The sequence below is a fragment of the Capra hircus genome, chromosome 24, assembly GCF_001704415.2.
Source record: "Capra hircus breed San Clemente chromosome 24, ASM170441v1, whole genome shotgun sequence".
NCBI classification, from domain to species: domain Eukaryota; kingdom Metazoa; phylum Chordata; class Mammalia; order Artiodactyla; family Bovidae; genus Capra; species Capra hircus.
In genome coordinates this window covers 20580065-20607767 of record NC_030831.1, presented here as the reverse complement: position 1 = coordinate 20607767, position 27703 = coordinate 20580065, and the positions used below count along the sequence as shown (strand labels likewise).

General features: G+C 42.3%; 1 protein-coding gene across 1 annotated transcript in view; it reads right to left on the bottom strand.

Annotated features, from left to right (window-relative positions):
* The window catches only part of TPGS2 (tubulin polyglutamylase complex subunit 2), a 65870-nt gene that overhangs the window by 20498 nt on the left and 17669 nt on the right, over nt 1-27703 (bottom strand). The window contains exon 2 of the mRNA XM_013974316.2: nt 22044-22123. Coding sequence (XP_013829770.1) covers nt 22044-22123 — 80 coding nt within the window. The remainder of the gene's footprint in view (nt 1-22043; nt 22124-27703) is intronic.

Sequence of the window (27703 nt, the reverse complement as noted above, 5' to 3'; positions counted from 1 at the left end):
ATTATATCTACTACTGCAGGCAGGAATCCCTCAGAAGAAATGGAGTAGCCATCATGGTCAACAAAAGAGTCCGAAATGCAGTACTTGGATTCAATCTCAAAAACGAGAGAATGATCTCTGTTCGTCTCCAAGGAAAACCATTCAGTATCACAGTTATCCAAGTCTATGCCCCAACCAGTAACGCTGAAGAAGCTGAAGTTGAACGGTTCTATGAAGACCTACAAGACCCTTTAGAACTAACACCCCAAAAAGATGTCCTTTTCATTATAGGGGACTGGAATGCTAAAGTAGGAAGTCAAGAAATACCTGGAGTAACAGGCAAATTTGGCCTTGGAATGCGGAATGAAGCAGGGCAAAGACTAACAGAGTTTTGCCAAGAAAACGCACTGGTCATAGCAAACACCCTCTTCCAAAACAAAAGAGAAGACTCTGCACATGGACATCACCATATGGTCAACACTGAAATCAGATTGATTATATTCTTTGCAGCCAAAGATGGAGAAGCTCTATACAGTCAGCAAAAACAAGACCAGGAGCTGACTGTGGCTCAGATCATGAACTCCTTATTACCAAATTCAGACTCAAATTGAAGAAAGTAGGGAAAACTGCTAGACCATTCAGGTATGACCTAAATCAAATCCCTTATGATTATACAGTGGAAGTGAGAAATAGATTTAAGGGCCTAGATCTGATAGATAGAGTGCCTGATGAACTATGGATGGAGGGTCGTGACATTGCATAGGAGACAGGGATCAAGACCATCCCAATGGAAAAGAAATGCAAAAAAGCAAAATGGCTGTCTGGGGAGGCCTTACAAATAGCTGTGAAAAGAAGAGAGGCAAAAAGCAAAGGAGAAAAGGAAAGATATAAGCATCTGAATGCAGAGTTCCAAAGAATAGCAAGGAGAGATAAGAAAGCATTCCTCAGCGATCAATGCAAAGAAATAGAGGAAATCAACAGAATGGGAAAGACTAGAGATCTCTTCAAGAAAATTAGAGATACCAAGGGAACATTTCATGCAAAGATGGGCTCGATAAAGGACAGAAATGGTCTGGACCTAACAGAAGCAGAAGATATTAAGAAGAGGTGGCAAGAATACACGGAAGAACTGTACAAAAAAGATCTTCATGACCCAGATAATCATGATGATGTGATCACTCATCTAGAGCCAGACATCTTGAAATGTGAAGTCAAGTGAGCCTTAGAAAGCATTACTACGAACAAAGCTACTGGAGGTGATGGAATTCCAGTTGACCTGTTTCAAATCCTGAAAGATGATGCTGTGAAAGAGCTGCACTCAATATGTCAGCAAATTTGGAAAACTCAGCTGTGGCCACAGGACTGGAAAAGGTCAGTTTTCATTCCAATTACAAAGAAAGGCAATGCCAAAGGATGATCAAACTACCGCACAATTGCACTCATCTCACATGCTAGTAAAGAAATGCTCAAAATTCTCCAAGCCAGGCTTCAGCAATACGTGAACCGTGAACTTCCTGATGTTCAACCTGGTTTTAGAAAAGGCAGAGGAACCAGAGATCAAATTGCCAAAATCCGCTGGATCATGGAAAAAGCAAGAGAGTTCCAGAAAAACATCTATTTCTGCTTTATTGACTATGCCAAAGCCTTTGCCTGTGTGGATCACAATAAACTGTGGAAAATTCTGAAAGAGATGGGAATACCAGACCACCTGACCTGCCTCTTGAGAAATCTGTATGCAGGTCAGGAAGCAACATTTAGAACTGGACACGGAACAACAGACTTTTTCCAAATAGGAAAAGGAGTATGTCAAGGCTGTATATTGTCACCCTGCTTATTTAACTTCTGTGCAGAGTACATCATGAGAAACGCTGGGCTGGAAGAAGCACAAGCTGGAATCAAGATTGCCGGGAGAAATATCAATCACCTCAGATATGCAGATGACACCACCCTTATGGCAGAAAGTGAAGAGGAGCTAAAAAGCCTCTTGATGAAAGTGAAAGAGGAGAGTGAAAAAGTTGGCTTAAAGCTCAACATTCAGAAATCGAAGATCATGGCATCTGGTCCCATCACTTCATGGGAAATAGATGGGGAAACAGTGGAAACAGTGGCTGACTTTATTTTTGGGGGCTCCAATATCACTGCAGATGGTGATTGCAGCCATGAAATTAAAAGACGCTTACTCCTTGGAAGAAAAGTTATGACCAACCTAGATAGCATATTCAAGAGCAGAGACATTACTTTGCCGACTAAGGTCCATCTAGTCAGGTCTATGGTTTTTCCTATCGTCATGTATGGATGTGAGAGTTTGACTGTGAAGAAGGCTGAGCGCCGAAGAATTGATGCTTTTGAACTATGGTGTTGGAGAAGACTCTTGAGAGTCCCTTGGAATGCAAGGAGATCCAACCAGTCCATTCTGAAGGAGATCAGCCCTGGGATTTCTTTGGAAGGAATGATGCTAAAGCTGAAACTCCAGTACTCTGGCCAACTCATGCGAAGAGTTGACTCGTTGGAAAAGACTCTGATGCTGGGAAGGATTAGGGGCAGGAGGAGAAGGGGATAACAGAGGATGAGATGGCTGGATGGCATCACTGACTAGATGAATGTGAGTCTGGGTGAACTCTGGGAGATGGTTATGGACAGGGAGGCCTGGCGTGCTGCGATTCATGGGGTCGCAAAGAGTCGGACACAACTGAGCGACTGAACTGAACTGAAAGTTTCCCATACAAGCAAAAGCTGAGGGAGTTCATCACCACTGGACCAGCTTTACAGTGAACACCACCAGCTTTACAGCTTTACAAATTAACATTTGAATGCAGAGTTCCAAAGAACAGCAAGCTGCTGCTGCTGTTAAGTTACTTCAGTCCTGTCTGACTCTGTGCGACCCCATAGATGGCAACCCACCAGGCTCCCCCGTCCCTGGGATTCTCCAGGCAAGAACACTGGAGTGGGTTGCTATTTCCTTCTCCAATGCATGAAAGTGAAAAGTGAAAGTGAAGTTGCTCAATCGTGTCCGACTCTTAGTGACCCCATGGACTGCAGCCCACCAGGCTCCTCCGTCCATGGGATTTTCCAGGCAAGAGTACTGGAGTGGGGTGCCACTGGAGAGATAAGAAAGCCTTCCTCAGTGATCAGTGCAAACAAATAGAGGAAAATAATAGAATGGGAAAGACTACAGATCTCTTCAACATGATTAGAGATACCAAGGGAACATTTCATGCAAAGATGGGCACAATAAAGGACAGAAATGGTATGGACCTAACAGAAGCAGAAGATATTAAGAAGAGGTGGCAAGAATACACAGAAGAACTATACAAAAAAGATCTTCATGACCCAGATAATCACGATGGTGTGATCACTAATCTAGAGCCAGACATCCTGGAATGTCAAGTGGGCCTTAGGAAGCATCACTACAAACAAAGCTAGTGGAGGTGATGGAATTCCAGTTGAGCTATTTCAAATCCTAAGGTATGATGCTGTGAAAGTGCTGCACTCAATATGTCAGCAAATTTGGAAAACTCAGCAGTGGCCACAGGACTGGAAAAGGTCAGTTTTTATTCCAATCCCAAAGAAAGGAAATGCCAAAGAATGCTCAAACTACCACACAACTGCACTCATCTCACATGCTAGTAAAGTAATGTTCAAAATTCTCCAAGCCAGGCTTCAGCAATACATGAACCATGAACTTCCAGAACTTTAGAAAAGCAGAGGAACCAGAGATCAAATTGCCAAAATCCGATGGATTATGGAAAAAGCAAGAGAGTTCCAGAAAAACATCTATTTCTGCTTTATTGACTATGCCAAAGCCTTTGCCTGTGTGGATCACAATAAACTGTGGAAAATTCTGCAAAGGATGGGAATACCAGAGCACCTGACCTGCCTCTTGAGAACTCTGTATGCAGGTCAGGAAGCAATAGTTAGAACTGGACATGGAACAACAGACTGGTTCCAAATAGGAAAAGGAGTACGTCAAGGCTGTATATTGTCACCCTGTTTATTTTACTTATATGCAGAGTACATCATGAGAAATGCTGGGCTGGAAGAAGCACAAGCTGGAATCAAGATTGCTGGGAGAAATGTCAATAACCTTAGATATGCAGATGAGACCACTCATGGCAGAAAATGAAGAACTAAAGAGCCTCTTGATGAAAGTGAAAGAGGAGAGGGAAAAAGTTGGCTTAAAGCTCAACATTCAGAAAACAAAGATCATGGCATCCGGTCCCATCAGTTCATGGCAAATAGATGGGGAAACAGTGGAAACAGTGGCTGACTTTATTTTGGGGGGCTCCAAAATCACTGCATATGGTGACTGCAGTCATGAAATTAAAAGATGCATACTCACTGGAGGGAAAGTTATGACCAACTTAGACAGCATATTAAAAAGCAGAGACATCACTTTGCCAACAAAGGTCATCTAATCAAGGCTATGGTTTTTCCAGTAGTCATGTATGGATGTGAGAGTTGGACTATAAAGAAAGCTGAGCGCCAAAGAATTGATGCTTTTGAACTGTGGTGCTGGAGAAGACTCTTGAGAGTCCCTTGGACTGCAAGGAGGTCCAACCAGTCCATCCTAAAGGAAATCAGTCCTGGGTGTTCATTGGAAGGACTGATGTTGAAGCTGAAACTAAAACTTTGGCCACCTGATGCGAAGAGCTGACTCACTTGAAAAGACCCTGATGCTGGGAAAGACTCAGGGCCAGAGGAGAAGGGGACAACAGAGGATGAGATGGTTGGATGGCATCACCAACTCGATGGACGTGGTTTGGGTAGACTCCATGAGCTGGTGACGAACAGAGAGGCCTGGTGTGCTGTGGTTCATGGGGTTGAAAAGAGTCAGACATGACTGAGCGACTCAACCGAAATGAACCGAACGACAAATATTAAAGGGCTTTCTTTAAAGTGAAACAAAAGGGTGATAATTGGTAACAGGAAAAATATGACAGTATAAATCTCACAGGCAAAAGCTAAAGTATAGTTAAATTCAGAATAAGGTTGCCATGGCAGTGGGTTAATCACTTAGAGACAACGCGTGAAGTTTAAAAGGCAAAGTAGGAAACCCCCACGGTGACGGCACTGAGGTGGCGCTGTGGCGCAGAAGCCGCTGCCGACGCCGGAGCGGGTTCAGTCCCCGGGGCAGGTTGCTCTGGAGGAGAGAATCGCAGCCCACTCCAGTAGTTTTGCCTGCAGAGTCCCCATGAACTACCCCCATGTGGTACCCCCATGTGGGCTACCGTTCACAGGGTCAAAAAGAGTTGGACACGACTGAAGTGACCGAGCACGCACACAGATGACACTTTAAAAGTGTGTTTTAGTAGTGAAAGTAAGTATAACTACAATGATTTGTTAATAGATCCACAAGATTAAAGAATGTAAATTGTGACATCTTTTTAAATGTGTGGTGGGGAAAGTAAAATTGTAAAGCTTTAAAATGCATTCAAAGAAGCAGTGATCAGTTTAGATTGTTACATTTAAATACAAGCCTCATGATGAGCACAAGGCAAAAACCTATAGCAGACACAGAAGATAAAGAGAATGAGTCTACGCACCGCATTACAGAAAATCATCAAATCACAAAGGAAGAAAGGAACAAAATACCAAAGAGTTATAAAATAGCTAGAAAACCGTGAGCAAAATAGCAGGAAGGCAGTGTCTATCAGCAGTTATTTCAAATGTAAATGAAGAAATTCTACAATCAAAAAACAAAGAGTGACTGAATGAATAAGAAAGGAGGCCAAATTATGGAACTATGTTGTCTGCAAGAGATTCACTTCAGATGTAATAACACACAAACTAAAAGTTAATGGATGGATGTAAATGGAAATCAAAGAAAGCTGGGATAGTTATACTAGACAAGAGTCCTACAAGAGACAAAGAAGGACAGTATATAATGATAAAGGGGTCAATCCAACAACAGGATGTAACATTTATAAATATTTATGCCTCCAAGACAGATAAAGCAAATATTAGCAGATCTAAAGGGGAAACAGCAACACAATGGAACAATGGATATAAAGACATGTTAGACCAGATGGACATAACATATACAGAATATTCTATTGAAAATCAGCGGAATCCAGATTCTGCTCAAATGTACATGGAACAGTCATAACAGATCACACGTTAGGCCACAAAACTATTAACAAAATTAAGACTGACATCATATTGAGTATCTTTTCTGTCCACAATGGTATGAAACTAGACTCAATTATAGGACAGAAATGGGAAAATTCACAAAAATGTGGAATTTAAAAAACACGCCACTGAATACCAATGGTCAAGGAAGAAATCAAAAGAGAAATTTAAAAATATCCTGAGACAAATAAAAATGGAAATTCAATACACTAAATCTTATGGGATGCTGCAAAGGCAGTTCTAGAAGGGAATTAATAGCAGTAAGTGCCTGTATCAGGAAATAGGAAAGTTCTTAAGCAAACAATGCAACTTTACACTTCAAGGAACCAAAGAAAAAAGAATAAACTAAGACCAAAACTAGTACAAGCTGCTAGTACTGAGCAACTGGCACTTTCACTTTGACTGGTAGCCTAGTGGTTAAAAACCCACCTTTCAATGCTGGGGATGTGGGTTCAATCCTTGGTCGGAGAACTAAGATCTCACATATGAAATCTTAGCCACTCAGTCGTGTCCAACTCTCTGTGACCCCATTGTGTGTAGCCTGCCAGACTCCTCTGTCCATGGACTACTCCAGGCAAGAATACTGGAGTGAGTAGCCATTCCTTTCTCCAGGGATCTTCCCAGTCCAGGGATCAGACCTGGGTCTCCTGCATTGACAGGCAGATTTTTTACCATCTGAGCCACCAGGGAAGTCTAAGATCCCACATGCCATGGGGCAACAGTCTGTGCACTGCAACTACTGAGCCCACGTGCCTCAACTAGAGAACCCACGCGCGGCAACTGCAGAGCCCGTGGGCTGCAATGAAAGCTCCCATGTGCCTCAACTAGGACCTGCTGCAGCCAAAAACAAATAAACACTAAAAATAGCATGTGATCACCTCAATAGATGTCAAAAAAGCATTTCACAAAACTAGACATCCATTCATGATTAAAAAACAAAACAAAACAAAAACCTCTCAACATATAGGTAGAGAGGAAACATAAGTTAGCCTATAGGAAACATCATATTGAAGGGTTAAAAGCTGAAAGCTGTTCCACCAAGATCAGGAAGACAAGGATGGCCACTCCTGCTAAGTTTATTGCAAATCCTAAGCAGAGAAATTAGGCAATAAAAAGAAACAAAAGGCATCCAAATCAGAAAAGAAGTAACATTACCACTGTTGGCAGATGACATGGTATTACATAGAATCCTAAAGACTCCACCAAAAAACTTTTAGAACTAAGAAATGAATTAAGTAAAGCTGCAGGGTATCAAATCAATATAAAAATTTTGTTGCTTTTCTACACAAGAATAACCACCTATCAGAAAAAGAAATTAAGGAAACCATCTTATTGACAATTGTATCAAAATGAATGAAATACTTAGGGATATGTTTCAGCAAGGAGCTGAAAGACCTGCACAGTTAACACCTGCAGGAACGTGGTGTAAGAGAGACCCTACAGTTCTGATGATGTTGTAACAAAGCAGTCACTTCTGGAAATTTCAGAACCATGCTCATAACTTATTTCCTGAAACAAATTATTAGACCAGTGAGAACTGATTAAGGTAAAAAGTATATACTTCTAGAGGATTTAATGCAATGAATTTAATGGTTCTGAAAGTTCTTAAAAAGAAGCACAATAGAATATAAGCAAATATTTCATATGAATAGCAAATCATCCAAAAAAAGCTGTGATTCTTTTCAGGAGTTACTAGGAGCACTCATTAAATTCTAAGTAACTCACACCTCTGCATGCGTCTGGCCAGTCTTTTCTAGCCAATCAGACTACTGAGCACAGAAGGATGCGTTTTCCAATTACTTTTCTTTCTTCTTGTCCTGTTTATACAGGCAGAGGGGCAACTTCCAAACTTTCTACTTACTGGACACTTTTGAGATGTGATACTGAACACTGCTTGTATCAAGTTTGTTTAGGTCACACTGTCAGTCGATTCCAGGTACCACCCAATGTGTGAAGAAGTTGAGTGTAACAGGATGATCTGAATTTATTTCCCAATTCTGCAACAAGCTGAGTGACCTTGACTGTCAAACTCTGTGAATCCAGGTTTAAGAATAATCTCTAAGATTGAGTCTATAAAAGACTGGAGGTGCACACTGTCTGTGCTTTCTTAGAGAAAAGTGTGCACACAAAATACCTTTCTCCTGACCCGTGGCGCCCTAGTACAGGAAGTCAATAGTTATCGGTATTCTGACAAAGTTCTTGCTCCTTCTGTCGTCCCCAAAGGTCAGCATCCAATATGAGATGCTGGTCACCAGCGCCATCTAGTGGTGGACACAAGGAAACTACCCAGATTCCGTTAAGATCCCAGCTGAGAAGGTCTGGGGGCATTGATCACCTTTAAGTTATGCTGGAGAATTTCAATAAGAGTGATTATAAGACACAGTATCTATTTCACTCAAAAAAGAAATTTTGGTATTATTTTATACTAGTATTTTAAAAAATTACTCAAAATTCATAAAAGTAGGAAAAAAAGTGAAATAAAGTGTTTAAAACATCTCAAATACTCACATAAAGATGCAAAATGTCAAGCAGACCAGGTTCAAAAAAACAGTCAACATGCTCTCATTTTCATAGAGATCACTGCGGCCTCAGCTGTGCTGCCTCCCTGCCGTGGACCTTACCGCCTGGCAGCCCAACTTCCAGCCCTTCCTTCTGAGTGTGGCTTCTAGTGCGGAAGCCACTTTTATTTTTACTCGGAACATTTTTAAAACATTTTGTTAATAAGTTTATTAATTACATCATTATTTTAAGAGCGCTTTATCATGTGCAGTGTGATATAGAAGACTGACCTAATTATCATTGCTTTCTCTCTTCATGCTTGGCTGAGTAATTGAAGTCTCCAGGTGCTTCAGTGAGGGCAGATGAAGGAGGAAAACATGAAAGAGGCTGCAGATGTCAACTGATTCCACATGGCAGAGGCTGGGTGTGGGAGGCTATCACACAGCCTCACGTCCAGAGCATGTTCTGTGGACACAGGGCTGAGCTGCAGGGGCATCACGTTTGGGAGGCTCCTATGCCCTGGCCAGCAACTCAGAGATCCTGCCATTTTCATTCTCTCCTGCACGATGTGGAAAGAGACTGCTCTTCTGCAGGGAGAAATCTCCTCACTTCAGAAGGTTCTCTTGCCAGATTTAGGGTCAGTCTCTATTTTTAGGGGATGAGAAAGAAGGAAAAGAAGGAAGACTGGCAGAAAGCAAATGGCAGTTGAAGTGTAAGGATGAGAGAGGATCTGAGAGAAAGTCAAGAAGGGAGAATAGCCGCTGACCAGTGTGTGAAGTAAGAGTGGCGTCCCCACGGCACTGCAATCTCCCTTTATCCCAGTGATGACTCGGTTACATAATTCCCAACTTCTGATTTTTTTCTCCACCTCCTGAGGAGGCTATTTACAATCATTTCTTTGAGTGCTGCTCGAAAGTCCACCACAAGCTGTTACTACTTCATCACCTGGACAGACTGAGCCTCTCTAATGTTTTGGGAGTCATCAGCTTGATTCCTGCAGCCTTCCTGAGCACTGCCTGAGCCCGTCTATGGCCTCCTGCTCACTTGCTGTACTTCTGAGAATCCTGTGCCCCATCATTCCCTGTCTTTCAGAGGCCACTTCACTAGGTGGTGGGGGCAGCCAGGGAGGGAGGATCAGTTCAGCAAAGAGCCACAGCCAGAACATGGAAATCATTGTTTCCATAGGTGCTTATCCGCGGTGGGCACGCTATGAGTCCATGTGCAACAAAAGCAGAGGAAGGGCTGCCCAGGATGGCCACTGATGCGGAGCACTGAGACCTAGCTGGAAACCTCAGGCAGGGAGGACACCTGCGCCTACTGAAACTCTCCTCTGGGAGGAGAGAGCCCGGAAGGGCTGTGGAAGGATGGGGTGAGATCCCCGGAGAACTCTCTGGTGCATTCTCAAACTCCTTCCTAAGGAGACGGGGAAGGCCTGGTTAACCGGAACCAGTTGTCTTGGTGGCTGGGGTATCCAAGTTTGGGGACAGAGCTGAGTTGCTGAAGACTCAGAGATGCAGCCACTCTTTCTCCACACAACCGTCAGTCTCCCTCTCAAAATACATGTAAGGTTGAAAGTTTTATTTTTGTTCTTAGTTTTGAAGAGGTGGGGAAGACCCTCTCAGGCAGCTGCTGGTCTGGATGGAGGAAGGGAGGCACTGGAGAGCGGAAGGGGGACGTATCTGTCACAGAAGAACTATGGGGCAGAGTGAGCGCTCAGTGTGAGGGACCATGGTGACAAGGTGTTGCAGGCTGCTCTCTCCCATCTGGGATGCTTACAATGCATTCAGAGCAGGGGCATGTGAGGGACACATCTGCAGGAAGGTTCAGAATCCACCCTGAAGACTTTAGAAAAAGTGAGGCTAAAAAGAGAGGGGATGATGTTCTGGCAAACTGTTTGGTCTCCTGGGCCATAGTTTCACCATTAGTAAATTGAATTTTTATCTGGAAATTGAACAGTCTAACCAATCAAGAATTGTACTGTACTCTGGAACTATGAAATGTCACTGAAATGTTTAAAAACAGAACTCTCCTGACCCTGGGATGCTATGAGAATTAAGAGGCAGACGCCTTCACAGTGCGCAAAAGATGAAAAGCTTGGTGCAGACATTTCACTAACTACCATCATTATAAAAGGCAGGTTGCAGGCAAAGGGAACGTGAGTCATGAAACTGCACAAAACCAAGGAGATTGAAACTGTTGTTTAAAGAACAACAACAAAAAAATGGTGAAATGCATTAAAATAAAAAGAGGTTGTCTATTTTTTTTTCTCTAATTTTAGGAGATTGCAGCAGATATAGATAGCCATTTAGGCTTTTTTTTTTAACCTTTTCTTCCTACATTTGCAGCAAAGGATCATGAAATATTAGAAGTGGATGAATCTTTCTATAACACTAACTCCAAACAAGACGGCGGAATAAAAGGATGTGGAACTCACCTCCTCCCACAAGTACATCAAAAATACATCTACAAATGGAACAGTTCTCACAGAACCCCTGCTGAACACTACCAGAAGACCTCAGACCCCTGAGAGGACATGAAAGAGCCCCATGTAACTGGGTAAGAAAAAAGAAAAGAGAAGAGGGAGCAGGATGGGGCCTGTACCCCTGGCAGGGGGAGTGTTGAGGGGGAAGAGGAAATGTTCCCACAGGATGAAGCCACTTAAGCAGCAGGGAGAGGAGCTGGGACAGAGAGCGAGCTTCAGAGGCTCAGAGGGGAACCCAGCAATCAGGCTTCGACAGGCCGCACAGAGAAAGGCTTGCAGAGGACTGCACCACTGCCCTGTGCGTCCCAGCCTGAGATGCAGGTCTGCTGGCGTGAGTGGGGCTGGCACTGGAACTTGGCGGGTAGAGAACGGGGGCGGGAAGGGGACTGCTGTTGGCTGTACAGAGATAGCCTGAAAGGGCTGGAGCGTGGTGTAGCTGTAGCCGGGGGTGTTCACGGAAGAAACCCAGGTGGGCAACAGAAGCAAAGCACGACTGTTAAGTGGAGTATGAAGTGGGGGACGAGGCTGACATCATAGCCTCTTTCTCTGTGTACTGGCCCTGCTTCTGTGGGCCCTGTGAGAACATGTCTTCCCAGATGCTGCCTAAGGGGCTCCCGTCTCCAAAAGCTCTTGTGGCCCAGTTACCATCTTGGGGGTGGTGGGAGTAAATGTCAGCAGGTTGCCCACTTGCAGAGGTGGGGCTAAACCCATAGCTGAGCCTCAGAAGCCATGCAACTAGGGAAGTAGGGCTGAAATCTAAGCTGTGGTTGTGCAAGCCGCAATCTTACACCTCTGCCACTGGCTTTGTAAATTCAGTGCCTGTAGGACCTCAGAGTAGACACTGGGTGTGTCCTTGGCTGGAACGGGTGTGGCCTCAGCAGTCAAGGGCTTTGCGGGCACGTGCACTTGGGGACTGGGCTGGGCCAGGGTCTGAGCTGCCTTTGCAGCTCCCGCTGTGGTCCAGATGAGTGATGAATGTGGTCCTGGGACCTGACTCTGGTTGATCTGCACTGGTGGTCCTGTGGAAGCAATGCCAGGGGGGGCATCAGGGCCAGTTGCTGGCATTCCCATTGAGATGGGGCCCAGGGCAGTGCCAGCAACAGAGCACTTTGTAAGGTGGCAGAACAGATGACAGCTGGCACAGCACAGCTCACTCAGGGGGTGGGGGTGGGGGGGTGCAGCTCCGGCTCTTCTCCCAGTGTGTGTGCCCCCATTCCACCTCCCTCCACCAAAGCCCAGAAATGGGTCTGGGGGCTTCTACTCCAACAGCGAGAGAACAGACTCAGCTCCCACTGGGCAGCACAACCACAGAGCAAGGAGGAAGCCCTGACCAACAACCAGGGCAGGCTCTGGCCGCCACGACACCAGTTACTCCTCCTATCAAAGGGACAGAGGCCAGCATACACTGAGGGAAGAGGCAACAGGAATCAACACCCAAAACAGCTCTCACATCAAAAAATCTTAAACCTACCCAAGCTACAGAGGGATGCTCCTCCATAAAAATAGCCCTCCAAGACCACAACAGATAATTGTTTCTCCTAAACTCACATAGCAAGAGAAATATAAGCAAAATGAAGTAGAGGACCACTCTTGAATAAAAGATCAAGAGAATTCCCCTTGATCTTGAACAAGCAATGAAACAGACCTCTTCATTCTAATAGACAATGAGTTCAAAAAGGAGATAATAAAAATACTGAAGAAGTTAAGGACTATTGAGAGAAATGCAGATTACTGTAAAAGGAAACTAGGAACTATAAGGAGGAGCCAAGAAAAATTAGAAAATTCACTCACTGAGACAAAAGCTGAGCTAAAGGCAATGAAAAGCTGAATGAATAATACATAAGAATGAATAAGTGATCTGGGAGATAGAATAATGGAAATCAACCAAGCAGAACAGCACACAGAAAGCCAAATTTAAAAAAATGAAAGCAGTGTGAGAGGCCTATGGGATAATATGGAGCACGCCAATGTACATAGAATAGGAACCCCAGAAGGAGGAGATAAAGAAAAGGGGACTGAAGATGCATTTGAACACACTGTGACTGAAAACATCCCAAACATAAAGAAGGAAACAATATCCAGGTACAAGAAGCATAGAGGGTCCCAAACAAGGTAAATGCAAACAGACCTACACCAAGACATATAAAAATGGCCAAAGTTAAAGGGACAATTCTAAAGGCAGCAAGAGAAAAACAAAGAGTTAACAAGTTAACAAAGAGGGAACCCCAATAAGGCTACCGGCTGATTTCTCTACAGAAACAGCTGCAGGCCAAAAGGAAGTGGGGCAAGATATATTCAAAGTCCTGAAAGGGAAAAATCGGCAATCTAGAGTCCTCTGCTCAATAGGATTATCATTTAGAATAGAAAGAGAGATTAAGGATTTTGCAGATAAGCAAAAATTCAAAGAATATAACAATACTAAACCTATCCTAAATGGAATATTAAAAGATTTTCTCTAAATAGAGAAAGTAGTAAGAATCTAAGGAAAGAGCCAGTACACTGATTTTAAAAATAAATTAAATTTCTGTGAAAGTGATAAAGACAGTGAACAGCAAAATGATGAATATGAAGATGTAAAAGAGGATCAAAATCATAAAATGTGGGAAATAAGAGTAAGAAAATGTAGATCTTTTTTTCCAAGAATGTGTTTGCATCTATATGACTATAAGTCTAAGGCAAGTAAGTACAAGAAGGAGTTAACAAACTTGAAAACAGGGTAACTACAAAGCAAAAACATACAATGCATTCCCCAAAACCAAAGAGAAGATGACATAAGTGTGAAACAAAAGAAAATCATAAAACTACAAAAGAAAAAACAGAAAGGGACAAAGAAATATAAAATCAGGAAAATATAAATATAAAATTAAAAAACATGAAAATAGGGTTTAATATGGCAATAAAAACATATCTATCAATAACTATCTTAAATGTCAATGGGCTAAATGCTCCAGTCAAAAGACACAGAGTGGCATATTAAATAGAAAAACAATATGCTGTCCACAAGAGACTCACTTTAGGGCAAAGGACAAACACAGACTGAAGTGAGGGGAAGAGAAAAGACATTTCGTGCAAATGGAAATCACAAGAAAGCTACAAGAGGGTCATAAAACTCCTATCAGGCAAAATAGACTTTAGATCAAAGGCTACAAAGAAAGATAAAGAAAGACACTACATAAAGATAAAAGGATCGATACAGGGATCGGATATTACACTCGTTTACAAATATGCACCCAACACATGTACTGTACGCTCATGCTCAGTCATGCCCGACTCCTTGCACACCCAATACGATGCTGCTGCTCAGTCGCCAAGTTGTGTCCGACTCTTTGTGATCCCCCCAGACTGCAGCACACCAGGCTTCTCTGTCTCCCTCACCATCTCCCAGAGTTTGCCCAAGTTCATGTCCAATGAATCAGTGACACCATCCAACCATCTCATCCTCTGTCACCCTCTTCTGCTTTCAATCCTTCCCAGCATCAGGGTCTTTTCGAATGAATCAGCTGTTTGCCTCAGGTGGCCAAAGTATTGGAGCTTCAGCTTCAGCATCAGTCCTCGCAAAGAGCACTCAGGGTTGATTTCCTTTAAGATTAACTGTTTTGATCTCCTTGCTGCCCAAGGGACTCTCAAGAGTCTTCTCCAGCACCGCAGTTTGAATGCATCAATTCCTCAGTGTTCTGCCTTCTTTACTGTCCAGCTCTCATGTCTGTACATGACCCCTGCAAAGACCATAGCCTTGATTATATGGACCTCTGTCAGCAAAGTGATGTCTTTGCCTTGTCACACAGGGTCTAGGTTTGTCACAGCTTTCCTGCCAAGAAGCAATCATCTTATAATTTCATGGCTATAGTCACCATGTGCAGTAATTTTAGCGCCCAAACGCCCAATATAGAAGCACCCAAATACATAAAAGTACTAACAGATATACAGGGAGAAGTTGATGGGAATACAGTAATAGTATGGGACTTTAACACCCCTCTCACATCAATGGACAGATCTTCAAGACAGAAAATCAACAAGGTAACAGAGATTCTAAGTGACAAAATAGAACAGTTAGATTTAATTTATATTTCCAGGACATTACATTAAAAAAAACACAGCATACACATTCTTTTCAAGTGCACATGGAACATTCTCTAGGACTGATCACACCCTAGGGCACAAAAGAAGCTTCAGCAAATTTAAGAGTATAGAAATTATTTCAAGTATCTTTTCTGACCACAATGGTATGAAACCAGAACTCAACCACAGAAAAAGAAATGAGAAAAAAAAGTTATACGGAGACTAAACAATATGCTACTTAAAAACCGACAGGTCAACAATTAAAGAAGAAATTTTTAAAAATACCTTGAAGCAAATGACAATGAAAATACAACTATACCAATTCTATGGGATGCAGCAAAAGCAGTTCTTAGAGGAAATTTCATATCAATACAGGACTTTAAGAAACGAGGAAAATCTCAAACAACCTAATCCACCACCTAAAAGAACTAGTTAAAGAAGAACAAACAAAACTTAAAGTTGGCAGAAGGCAGGAAATAATAAATATCAGAGAGGAAATAGAGACTAAAAAACAATAGAAAAAAATCAATAGAAGCCAAAGAGCTGGTATTCTGAAAGGTTAAACAAAACTGACAAATATCTGGCCAGGCTCACAAGAAGAAAAGAGAGAAGATTCAAATAGTCAAACTAAGAAATGATACATCAGAAAGACAAAAAGCTATAAGAGAACAATTAGATGTCAATTATATGAACACTATATGTCAACAAATTTGGCAACCTAGAAGAAATGGACAACTTTCTAGAAACACACAGCCCACCAAAACTGAATCAAGAGGAAATAGGTAACTTGAACAGACCAATCACTAGAAGTGAAATAGAATCTGTAATTAAAAAAAAAAAAACCTCCCTACAAGAAAGTCCAGGGCCAGATAGTTTCACAGGTGAATTTTACCAAACATGTGAGGAAGAACTTACACAGATATTTCTCAAACTGCCAAAAGATCGAAGAGGTAGGAACACTCCAAAGACATTCTAGGAAGTCACCATCACCTGAGAACAAAACCAGACAAAGGCAGTACAAAAAGAAGAGAAAATTATACGCCAATATCTTTCATGAATATAAATGTAAAAATGCTCAGCAAAATATTAGCAAACCCGATCTAGTAATACATAAAAAAGATCATATACCACAACAAAGCTGGGTTCATCCAAGGATTAAATCATACAAGGATGGCTCATCATACGCAAATGAATCAATGTGATGGTAAGACAAAAACCACACAATCATCTCAACAGATGAAAAAAAGCATTCAGTGAAATTAAATATCCATTCATGATAAAAATTCTTACCAAAGTGGGTATAGTGGGAACATATTTCAACATAATAAAAGCTATTTACGACAAAGTCACAGCTAGTACGATACTCAACAGTGAAAACCTGAAAGCATTCCCACTAAATTCTGGAAGAAGACAAGGATTCCTATTCTTACTACTTCTAGTCAACACAGTATAAGTCCTAGCCAGAACAATCAGACAAGGGAAAGAATTAAAATTCAAACTGGCGCTTGCTAAGTCACTTCAGTCATGTCTGACTCTGTGTGACTCTATGGACTGTAGCCTGCCAGGCTCCTCTGTCCATGGGATTCTCCAGGCTAGAATACTGGAGTGGGTTGCCATGCCCTCCTCCGGGAATCTTCCTGACCCAGGGATTGAACCTGCATCTCTCACATCTTGTGCTGGCAGGTGGGTTCTTTACCACTAGTGCCACCTGGGAAGCCCATTTCAAATTGGTAAGAGACGGATAAAATTGTCATTATATGAAGATGGCATGACACTATATACAGAAAACCCTAAAGACCACACAAAACAAGACTAGAATTGATCAATTCAGCAAGGTAGCAGGACACAGGAATCAGCTGCATTTCTTTAAACAGACAATGAAATATCAGAAAAGGGAATGTAAACAGTCCCTTTGAAAGTCACATCCAAAAAAAAAAAAAATCTTAGGTATAACCTCATCAAGAAAGTGAAAGATGTATATGCTGAGAACTACAAAATATTTGTGAAGGAAACTGAAGATGATTAAAAAAACTGGAAAGCTATCCCATACTCTTGGTCTAGAAGAATTAATATGGTTAGAATGGCTATACTACCCAAGCGCAATCCATAGATCCAATCTGATTGCTATCAAATTACCCAAAACATTTTTCACAGAATAAGAACAAATAGTTCTAAAATTTATATGGAACCATAAAAGATTCAGAAATGCCAAAGCAATCGTAGGGAAAAAGAACAAAGCAAGAGGCATAACCTTTCTGGACTTCAATTCAGTTCAGTCGCTCAGTCGTGTCTGACTCTTTGTGACCCCATGAATTGCAGCACACCAGGCCTCCCTGTCCAACACCAACTCCTGGAGTTCACTCAAACTCATGTCCATTGAGTTGGGGATGCCATCTAGCCATCTCATCCTCTGTCATCCCCTTCTCCTCCTGCCCCCAATCCCTCCCAGAATCAGAGTCTTTTCCAAGGAGTCAAGACTTCGCAACAGGTGGCCAAATTATTGGAGTTTCAGCTTTAGCATCAGTCCTTCCAAAGAACACCCAGGACTGATCTCCTTTAGGATGGACTGGTTGGATCTCCTTGCAGTCCAAGGGACTCTCAAGAGTCTTCTCCAACACCATAGTTCAAAAGCATCAATTCTTCGGTGCTCAGCTTTCTTCACAGTCCAACTCTCACATCCATACATGACCACTGGAAAAACCATAGGCTTGACTAGATGGACCTTTGTTGGCAAAGTAATGTCTCTGCTTTTCAACATGCTATCTAGGTTGGTCATAACTTTCCTTCCAAGGAGTAAGCGTCTTTTAATTTCATGGCTGCAATCACCATCTGCAGTGATTTTGGAGCCCAAAAATATAAAGTCTGACATTGTTTCCACTGTTTCCCCATCTATTTCCCATGAAGTGATGGGACCAGATGCCATGATCTTCGTTTTCTGAATGTTGAGCTTTAAGCAAACTTTTTCACTCTCCTCTTTCACTTTCATCAAGAGGCTTTTGAGTTCCTCTTCACTTTCTGCCATAAGGGTGATGTCATCTGCATATCTGAGGTTATTGATATTTCTCTTGGCAATCTTGATTCCAGCTTGTGCTTCTTCCAGTCCAGCGTTTCTCAAGATGTACTTTTCATATAAGTTAAATAAGCGGGGTGACGATATACAGCCTTGACGGACTCCATTTCCTATTTGGAACCAGTCTGTTGTTCCATGTCCAGTTCTAACTGTTGCTTCCTGACCTGCATATAGGTTTCTCAAGAGGCAGATCAGGTGGTCTGGTATTCCCATCTCTTTCAGAATTTTCCACAGTTTATTGTGATCCACACAGTCAAAGGCTTTGGCATAGTCAATAAAGCAGAAATAGAAGGTTTTCTGGAACTCTCTTCGTTTTTTGATGATCCAGCAGATGTTGGCAATTTGATCTCTGGTTCCTCTGCCTTTTCTAAAACCAGCTTGAACATCTGGAAGTTCATGGTTCACATATTGCTGAAGCCTGGCTTGGAGAATTTTGAGCACTACTTTACTAGCGTGTGAGATGAGTGCAATTGTGTGGTAGTTTGAGCATTCTTTGGCATTGCCTTTCTTTGGAATTGGAATGAAAACTGACCTTTTCCAGTCCTGTGGCCACTGCTGAGTTTTCCAAATTTGCTGGCATATTGAGTGCAGCACTTTCACAGCATCATCTTTTAGGATTTGAAACAGCTCAACTGGAATTCCATCATCTCCACTAGCTTTGTTCGTAGTGATGTTTCCTAAGGCCCACTTGACTTCACATTCCAGGATGTCTGGCTCTAGGTGAGGGCCATCATAATCACCATAATGATCATCTGGGTCATGAAGATCTGTTTTGTACAGTTCTTCTGCGTATTCTTGCCACCTCTTCTTAATGTATTCTGCTTCTGTTAGGTCCATACCATTTCTGTACTTTATTGAGCCCATCTTTGCATGAAATGTTCCCTTGGTATCTCTACTTTTCCTGAAGAGATCGGTAGTCTTTCCCATTTTGTTGTTTTCCTCTATTTCTTTGCTTCAGACAATACTAAAAAGCTATAGTAATCAAAGCAGTGTGAGACTGGTATAAAAACAGATTGGAATAGAATAGAGAGCCCAGATATAAACTGCACACCTATAGATAATCAATCTTTAATAAAGGAGGCAAGAATATAAAGTGGGGAAAGATAGTCTCTTCAGCAAGCAGTACTGGAGAAGTGGAACAACCAGCTGCATGTAAATCTGTGAAGTTAGGACACACCCTCAGATCATACACAAAAATAACTCAAAATGGGTTATGACTTAAAACTATAAGACATGACATCACAAAACTCCTAGAAGAGAATATAGGCAAAACATTCTCTGACATAAAACATACCAATGTTTTCTGAGGGATCCCAAAGCAAAAATAAACAAATGAGACCTAATCAAAATTAAAGCTTTTGCATAGCAAAGAATACCATAAACAAAAGGAAAAGACAAGTTAGGTACAAACTGGGAGAAAATATTTGCAAATGCTGAGACTAACAAGGGCTCAATTTCCAAAATATACAAAGAGCTCACACAACTCAATAACTACAACGACCGCAAAAACACCCAGGGACTTCCCTGGTGGTCCGGTAGTTAAGAATCTGCCTGCCAATGTACAGGACATAGGCTCAACCCTTGGTCTAGGAAGATTCCACACGCCTCCGAGCAACTGGGCCTGTGAACCACAACTACTGAGCCTGTGTGCTGCAGTTCCTGCAAAACTTCCCCCAACTCAATATGTCTGAAGAAAATGTTCTATTGGCTGTCTCAGTTAAAAATCTATTTCTCTCGTGCATATCCTTTAATTCTTCCAGTCTGCTGATGGCTATTTATCCAGCTCTACAACTGTATTCTCCTCAATATCAGCCTAAGCTAAATGGGAACCCCCAAAAGTTGCATTGTCCAGGAGGCAGATTAGTTCTCAGTGTCACTGGATATAAAAAGCAGTCATGGAAGGCATGCTACAAATGAACAAACCATGATATCAGAAGTAAAACTGGAACAAATGCACCAAGAATTAGAGAATTCTGGGAAATAAGTATAAGACACAGGAAGACTATGCCTCAAAAACTACCTCAATAAATAAGTGGCATAATGACACAGCTTTAATGGTGTTCCACCCCAGAAAATGCACTCCTGTCCTCTCATCCTCCCATCCTGACCTATGAACCTGGGTTTCTAAGCTAGGAATCTCCTCTTCAGCAGACAGAAAACATCCTGAACTATGAACCTGGGTTTCTAAGCTAGGAATCTCCTCTTCAGCAGACAGAAAAACTTGAGGTTCTCATTCTCACAGAGTCCCAAGGCAGTTTTCCCTATAGCCCTGACTCAAACCTTTTAAGAATAAGAAGGGATGTAATCCACGAAGTCTACAGGCCTGGCTGGCATAGCCACAGCTGTACCAGCACCATCAGCTAGCAAGAGCTTAACAGTAGACGTTGCTCTGGAATTTCGTTTTCTCTTAGGTACTGTAAGTAAAAATGGGAGCAGAAGCTGAGTGAGTCCATGCTAAGAGCTGAGGTACTGCTCAGCAGAGGTCATGGAGAGAAACCTTAACTACCAACTACTGATACACCAGTAAAGCCACTGCTCAGCCCTGGGAGGGTGGGAGCTCTTCAGAGGGACTGACCATGCCCACATTCCTGGGGGCTGCCAGGCTGGCGAGGGCAAGGCTGCCATAGTGTTGCCCCCCATAGGAGGGGTAGTCTGGTAGAGCAGAAAGGGCACGTGCTTAGAGGCAGACAATCCAGGGTCTGCTACTTGGTAGCTACGTGGCCCTGGACAAATTCCTTGACCTCTCTGACCCTCACATTTTTCATTTATTACACAGAGATATCGACACTGATCTTGCCATGGTTATTATGAGGATTAAATGAAATAATTTACCTGATATGGCAGCAGCACTCACTCAGTGACAAGGTGACCTTGTGCTCCCTAGTCAGATCCATTTGCTGCTTGCTACTCAGCCACAGTTATTTTCCAAAACGGAAATCTGACTTCTCTACTTAAAACATTTCAGTGGCTTCCCTTGGTAAATGTAAAGAACAAAATCCTGATGGTCTGAGAAGCCCTGCATGTCCTGGTCCTTATCTACCTCCCTCCCTCATTCTCCTGTGCTTTAGCCACAAGGACCCCCTTTATGCTCTCAAAAATGTAATCCTTCCTGTCTTGAAGCCTTCACACAGGCTCAAAGCATCTTCTTCGCATATCTCATCTATCTGGTTAACAACTTCTCATAACTTCTTTGGGAAAAATATTCAACCTCCAGACTAGGTCAGGCCTCCTGACAATGCTCACATAAACTCTCTTTCACAGAGCTTGATCTGCTATGTAATTATACCTGGGATGACTTATACTATGTCTCAGACAAGATCAAGAGGTAGGAAATTGTGTTCTTTATTGATTACCCCCGAATCTCTAGGACTCAGCATCAAGCACAATGCCTGGCCCATTTTAGGAGCTTAAATCTTTTACTGAATAAATGAATGAATGAAAGTTCAGAGGAGGGTTGGAAAGCATTTGCTATTAATCTGGTTAGTACTTCTCTGCAACACTTAACCACGTTCTGCCCAGCATGCTTATGAATATTTAATTCCTTCTTCCCTTGCTGGATTTTCAGCTTTGCTGTGTATATATACAACTTCAAATGTTCCACTGCCTCCTTAAGACAGGCTCAGAGGAGATGCTCCGTGTTGGGGAGATGGCATGGAATGGAAGGGAGCGTTAACAGCCCTGAACAGAAACAGAGAGAAAGATGAACTCTAACTTGAAGGTGGCTGTGGCCTAAGAGAAAGTCTCCTGTCCAGTCTTTCCTTCTCAGGGGCATTGAAGTTGACTGCTCTTCGTTGGGAGGTGAGGATTCAACAGGGTGACACTTACTTGTTCCCATGAAGAAATCATATGGCGTTCAGCAGGAGGCTTTTCTATGATGGTCACCTCTGTCACACCTGGGGATGATTCTGGAAGAGGAAGCAGAGAGTAGAGTGGTTGGTCCAATCTCACTTATTTCTACCAGAAACGTTGATGAACTGTTGAAGTTTGCTCTAGGAATACCAGATCCCTCTGAGGAGCATTTGTTACCCCTGTAATAAAAGCAGCTGGTCCCTCAAAAGCAGTCGGTCCCATAAGCTAAGACCATGTAGTTTTCTAGTGATAATTATGCCAGTATCCTTTCCATGTATCAAAGTTTTCCTCGAGTTTTCAGAAGAGTCAAATCTTGGAATGCAGCAACAGCCCAATACACTAGCTAAGAAATCGGGACTCCACCATCATAGTCATGCTTTACGCATTCACTAGCTGTGTGACCTTAGATGAGTGCTCACCTCCTTTGGCATTCAGTAAGACAAGAATTACAATAATACCTTCCTCAATAAGTGAAGCAAAAACAGGAATGAAGAAACAGAGAGGAAACGGAGATGAAGATACCTTGGAAAAGTAAAAAGTACCATATACACAATTTTTCTTCTACCTTCTGTTCAAGGTTCTTTCTAATGTGTTGGGAAGCATGGTACTGTGGTAGAACACCAGTGAGCTTCAAGCCATTTGACCTGGGGTGAATCCTTGCTATGCCTCTGACTGGTTAGGGTGGAAGACACTGTTTTATCCCTTTAAGGGTGGTCTCATTTGGCACTGTTCCACCAAAACTAAGACAGTAGATAATAAATGCCATTATTCAGTTTTACAGCAAGGACACTGAGGCTGAGAGGTTAAACCACAAAGCCAATCCTCTGACTCCAAGTATGGGTCTAGTTGAAAAATGAAGAATATGTTCAAAAGTCACTATTTGCCCCCTGGCATAGCCTGTTAAAGCAATTATCCTATGCAAATGCAGAGTCTAGCTTCAATTAGTCTTGGCAGCCCAGTACTCTACCTACAGTAGGACCGAAGAATACAGAATTCTTGGCCCACAACACAGCTGGTTACGTAGGGATGTCATCTGACTATACTCCCAGTGAAATTTAATGCCTAGGGCTACAAGAGGACACACACATAATGTAAGTACTTGACACTAAGTTTTGCTGAGGCATCCATTTCAAATACATCCATCTTGAATAGACAAATTGCCAGTTGTATGACACAGTTACTAACTAAACAACTAGATGAGGAATGAGGCCACCCCCGACTCACAAATTTCCCCTTTTAGAAAGCCCTGGGTAACCTGGATAACTGACTACTTGAATGAGCCACCTTTTCCCTTCAGATGTCCTAATTCCCCCTCTTGTTTTAATTCCACCAATAAAGTGTAAACCTGCAAAACCCTAGATACACAACTCTGGGGTCCTAATAAAAGCAAAGACCCAGGTCTGTTCACTCACTCCCAGCTATCTGGCTGTGTGGCTGCGGGCATACCATGTGTATGCCCAGGACCTGTGTATAATAAAAAAAAATCTTTTTCAAGGTTCCCCGATGGTTGCCGCTGAGGTATATCTTCAGTCATAACAAAAACCACAATGTTTGATCCAACCACTGCATCAGCTTCAGTCTGGGAAATGTCTGTGGGGCTCATCCAAGTAGTATAGGCCTAGGTGAGTGCCTCAGGTATTCCTAGCCAACAGCAACACTATCAGTGAGAAGGCTGAGAGAGACACAAACACACCATTCTTCAGCCTGTAACAGACCTACATGGAAGGGCTACAGGTTCAGACAGAAATGCTGTGATGTAGCACAGATGACAACATACCATTTTTAATCTTTGTACATCTCCAGGATAGGACAACTGGTCAACATACTGACTTTAAAAACTTTCATGTAACAAGTTGCTTAGGAAGTACCCACTGCAGAGACTCTGCTATCCAGCACTTCAGCACTGATAAGGAGGAGGTACTGGGGGTGAGGAAGACAGGGACACACAATAAATTCCATTTCTATAATGCTGTATTTCTGGAAACTGCTATAAGTTATCTCACTGACTCAACAATCATGTGAAGCCGGCATCATTACTTTAAAGATAAGGAAACAGGTTCAGTGATATTACATTAATTATTTCACAGAACTAAATCTCTGACCACAGGTGCAGGTACCAAGCCTAATGTTTTCTCTACTGTATTGCCTTAGTAGTTAATTCCAACATGAGGGAAAGTTTTCTTCACACCACCAAGCAATTCTGACACCAGCTGATTGTTTTACAATTTAACTCAATCCTGACTCTACCAGGAGAAAGCCTCAGATCCCACAGGTTAAGAGCTCGTTCCCACAAGCCTGCCCTTACTTCAGATGCTAACTGCAGGTCCAGGCTGTTATCTGTGCTTCTGACGGACTGGCTATAAATCAGGAGTTCCTATGATCCTTCCCTTGGGTTTGATGAGTCTGATACAAGGGCTCACAGAACTCAGAAAACCCATTTACTCACTGGAATATTGGTTTATTTTAAAGGATATTACAGATCAACAGGGAGATAAGATGTGTAGGGCTGGGTCCTGAACAAAGGGGCTTCTGTCCTTGTCGAGTTTGAGGCCTGGCACAGTGGCATGAGGAAGTGTCTGGTTAACCAGACTGGGAACTCCCTGCACTATTTTGGTTTTTTATGCAGGCTTCATTACACAGGCATGCTTGACTAAATAACTGGCCATTGGCAAATGACTCAACCTCCAGACTCTCTCCCCTCCATGTAAATCAGGTGGGGGAGTGAAAGTTCCAACCCTTTAATCCTGGTTAGTTCCCTTGGGAACTGGCCCCATCTTTAGGTTACCCAAGGGCTTTCCAGTCACCTCACTAACAAAAGGCACCTTCTTTTATCACTTAGGAAATTCCAGGGGTTTTAGGAACTCTGTGCCTGAAACAGTGACAAAGTCTAAATATATATTTATTATAAATCATAACACAGATAACCAAAAAATCATGAGGATATTTAGAAATAATAGCAATAACAAGTTGTGTATGGTTTATTATTAATAACATGTGACATGAGAAGTAGTATCTGACTCAGTTCAGATGCTCAGTTGTGTCTGACTCTTTGCTTCCCTGTCCATCACCAACTTCTGGAGCTTGCTCAAACTCATGTTCATTGAGTCGGTGATGCCATCCAACCATCTCATCCTCTGTCATTCCCTTCTCCTCCTGCCTTCATTCTTTCCAAGCATCAGGGTCTTTTCCAATGAGTCAGTTCTTCGCATCAGGTGACCAAAGTATTGGAGCTTCAGCTTCAGCATCAGTCCTTCCAATGAATATTCAGGAATGACTTCCTTTAGGATTGACTAGTTTGATCTCCTTGCTGTTCAAGGGACTTTCAAGAATCTTATCCAACACCACAGTTCAAAAGCATCAATTCTTCGGCGCTCAGCTTTCTTTTTGGTTCAACTCTCACATCCACATATGACTATAGCTTTGACTATACACACCTTTGCCAGTAAAGTAATGTCTCTGCTTTTTAATATGCTGTCATCTTTTAATTTCAAGGGTGCACACTGTTTATAATAGCCAGGACATGGAAGCAACCTAGCTGTCCATCAGCAGATGAATGGATAAGAAAGCTGTGGTACATATACACAATGGAGTATTACTCAGCCATTAAAAAGAATACATTTGAATCAGTTCTAATGAGGTAGATGAAACTGGAGCTGCAGAAAGAAAAACACCAATACAGTATACTAACGCATATATATGGAGTTTAGAAAGATGGTAACGATAACCCTGTATGCGAGACAGCAAAAGAGACACAGATGTATAGAACAGTCTTTTGGACTCTATGGGAGAGGGCAAGGGTGGGATGATTTGGGAGAATGGCATTGAAACATGTATAATGTCATATAAGAAACGAATCGTCAGTCTAGGTTCGATACAGGATACTGGATGCTTGGGGCTGGTGCACTGGGATGACCCAGAGGGATGGTATGGGGAGGGAGGAGGGAGGAGGGTTCAGGATTGGGGACACGTGTACACCCGTGGCAGATTCATTTTGATGTATGGCAAAACCAATACAATATTGTAAAGTTAAAAAAAAAAAAATTTCAAGGCTGTAGTCACCATCTGCAGTGATTTTGGAGCCTAGGAAAATAAAGTCCCTCACTTGTTCCATTGTTTCCCCATCTGTTTGCCATGAAGTGATAGGACCAGATGCCATGATTTTAGTTTTTTGAATGTTGAGTTTTAATCCAGCCTTTTCACTCTCCTCTTTTACTTTCATCAAGAGGCTTTTTAGTTCCTCTTCACTTTCTGCCATAAGGGTGGTGTCATCTGAAAAGCCCCCAAGATGATAGCTAACAGTGAATGACGTTGGATTCGTGATCTCCGAAGAAGAAGATTTAGCTTCAGGATCAGGTACCAGGCTTGATCACTCAAAGCTTTTGTGTGGCAGAAGTTTTATTATAGTGTAAAAGGACAGAAAAAGCTTCTGACAGACATCCGAAGGGGGAGAGAGAGAGTGTTTCACTTGCTACTCTTATCAAGGCCTTATATACTTTTATCAGACCCATTCCCACAACATACATTTTAGAAGAACAAGATCAGAACTAACAATAGAAAGCTCTTACCAGATCCATTCCCACAACACACATCTTAAGGTAAGATGAGTCAGAAGGTTCTTGTTAAGAAGAAGAAAAATGTCCTTGAGCACGATGCATTGTTATTATATAATCATTAGCACGAGCTTATGGAAAAACATACCCTTGAGCAAGATGAATTTTGTTGTGTGATCATTAGCTCTGGACTTAAAGAAAATGTCTTATGTGACTAAGACAAAACAATGCAGAAAAAAAAAGTTTGTCCTTTTCTCCTCGAGAGCCCCAGACCCCTTTCTCCTTCTTGAGGGCCCTGGACCCCTTCCTCCTTGAGGGCCTTATCAACCTACATAAGAATTAACTCTTTCATTACCCCCTTCTTTGTCTAGGAGAACATGGCTGCCAAGGGAAAAGGGGTGTTGCTCTCATTCTGTAGCTACTTCCTGCTGGCCAGGGGCACAGGCCCTAAATTGTTCTGGCAGCATATCTGCCTTACCCTCATATTGAGGGTCTCTGATCCAGGGACAGTATAGTTGGAGGAGGTTGTGGCATTCATAGGAGCTTAACAACCATCTGTAACATAAAGGCTTTCAGACTGTTAGAAACAAACCCCATTATACAGTTACCGATGTAAGGCAAAAGAGTCATTAAACCAAGTTAAAATGTAATCAAAATTAAAAGTCACATTATGTTCATAGTTAAGGTACAATGTGTTATCCCAGTCCATTTTAGGATTGTTAGATGTCATCAGATCAAGAAGAGGTGTCACATAGGATTGTTGCTGGTGAAGGAATTCCCAGAGTTGAAGAGAGCCCTTTCCTCGAAGCACAGAAACCCACCATGGGAAGCTTTCAACTAATGAAAAAGGGAGTGCTCCACAGACCCAGCAATCAGACAGAGCCAATTCTGCTCTCCCGCCTTTGTGATCAATGACAAGCATTTATGAGCTGCCTGGCTGGAATAATCCATACGGCAGAGGATGAAAGGAAATACTGAATGAAGAAAGCCAGGTCTTCAGACACAGCATAGTTTGCTCTAGATACCTGTGGCATGCCACAGGGGAATACTTTCTGTGGTAACTTACTCCAAAGTTGGGTGCTATCA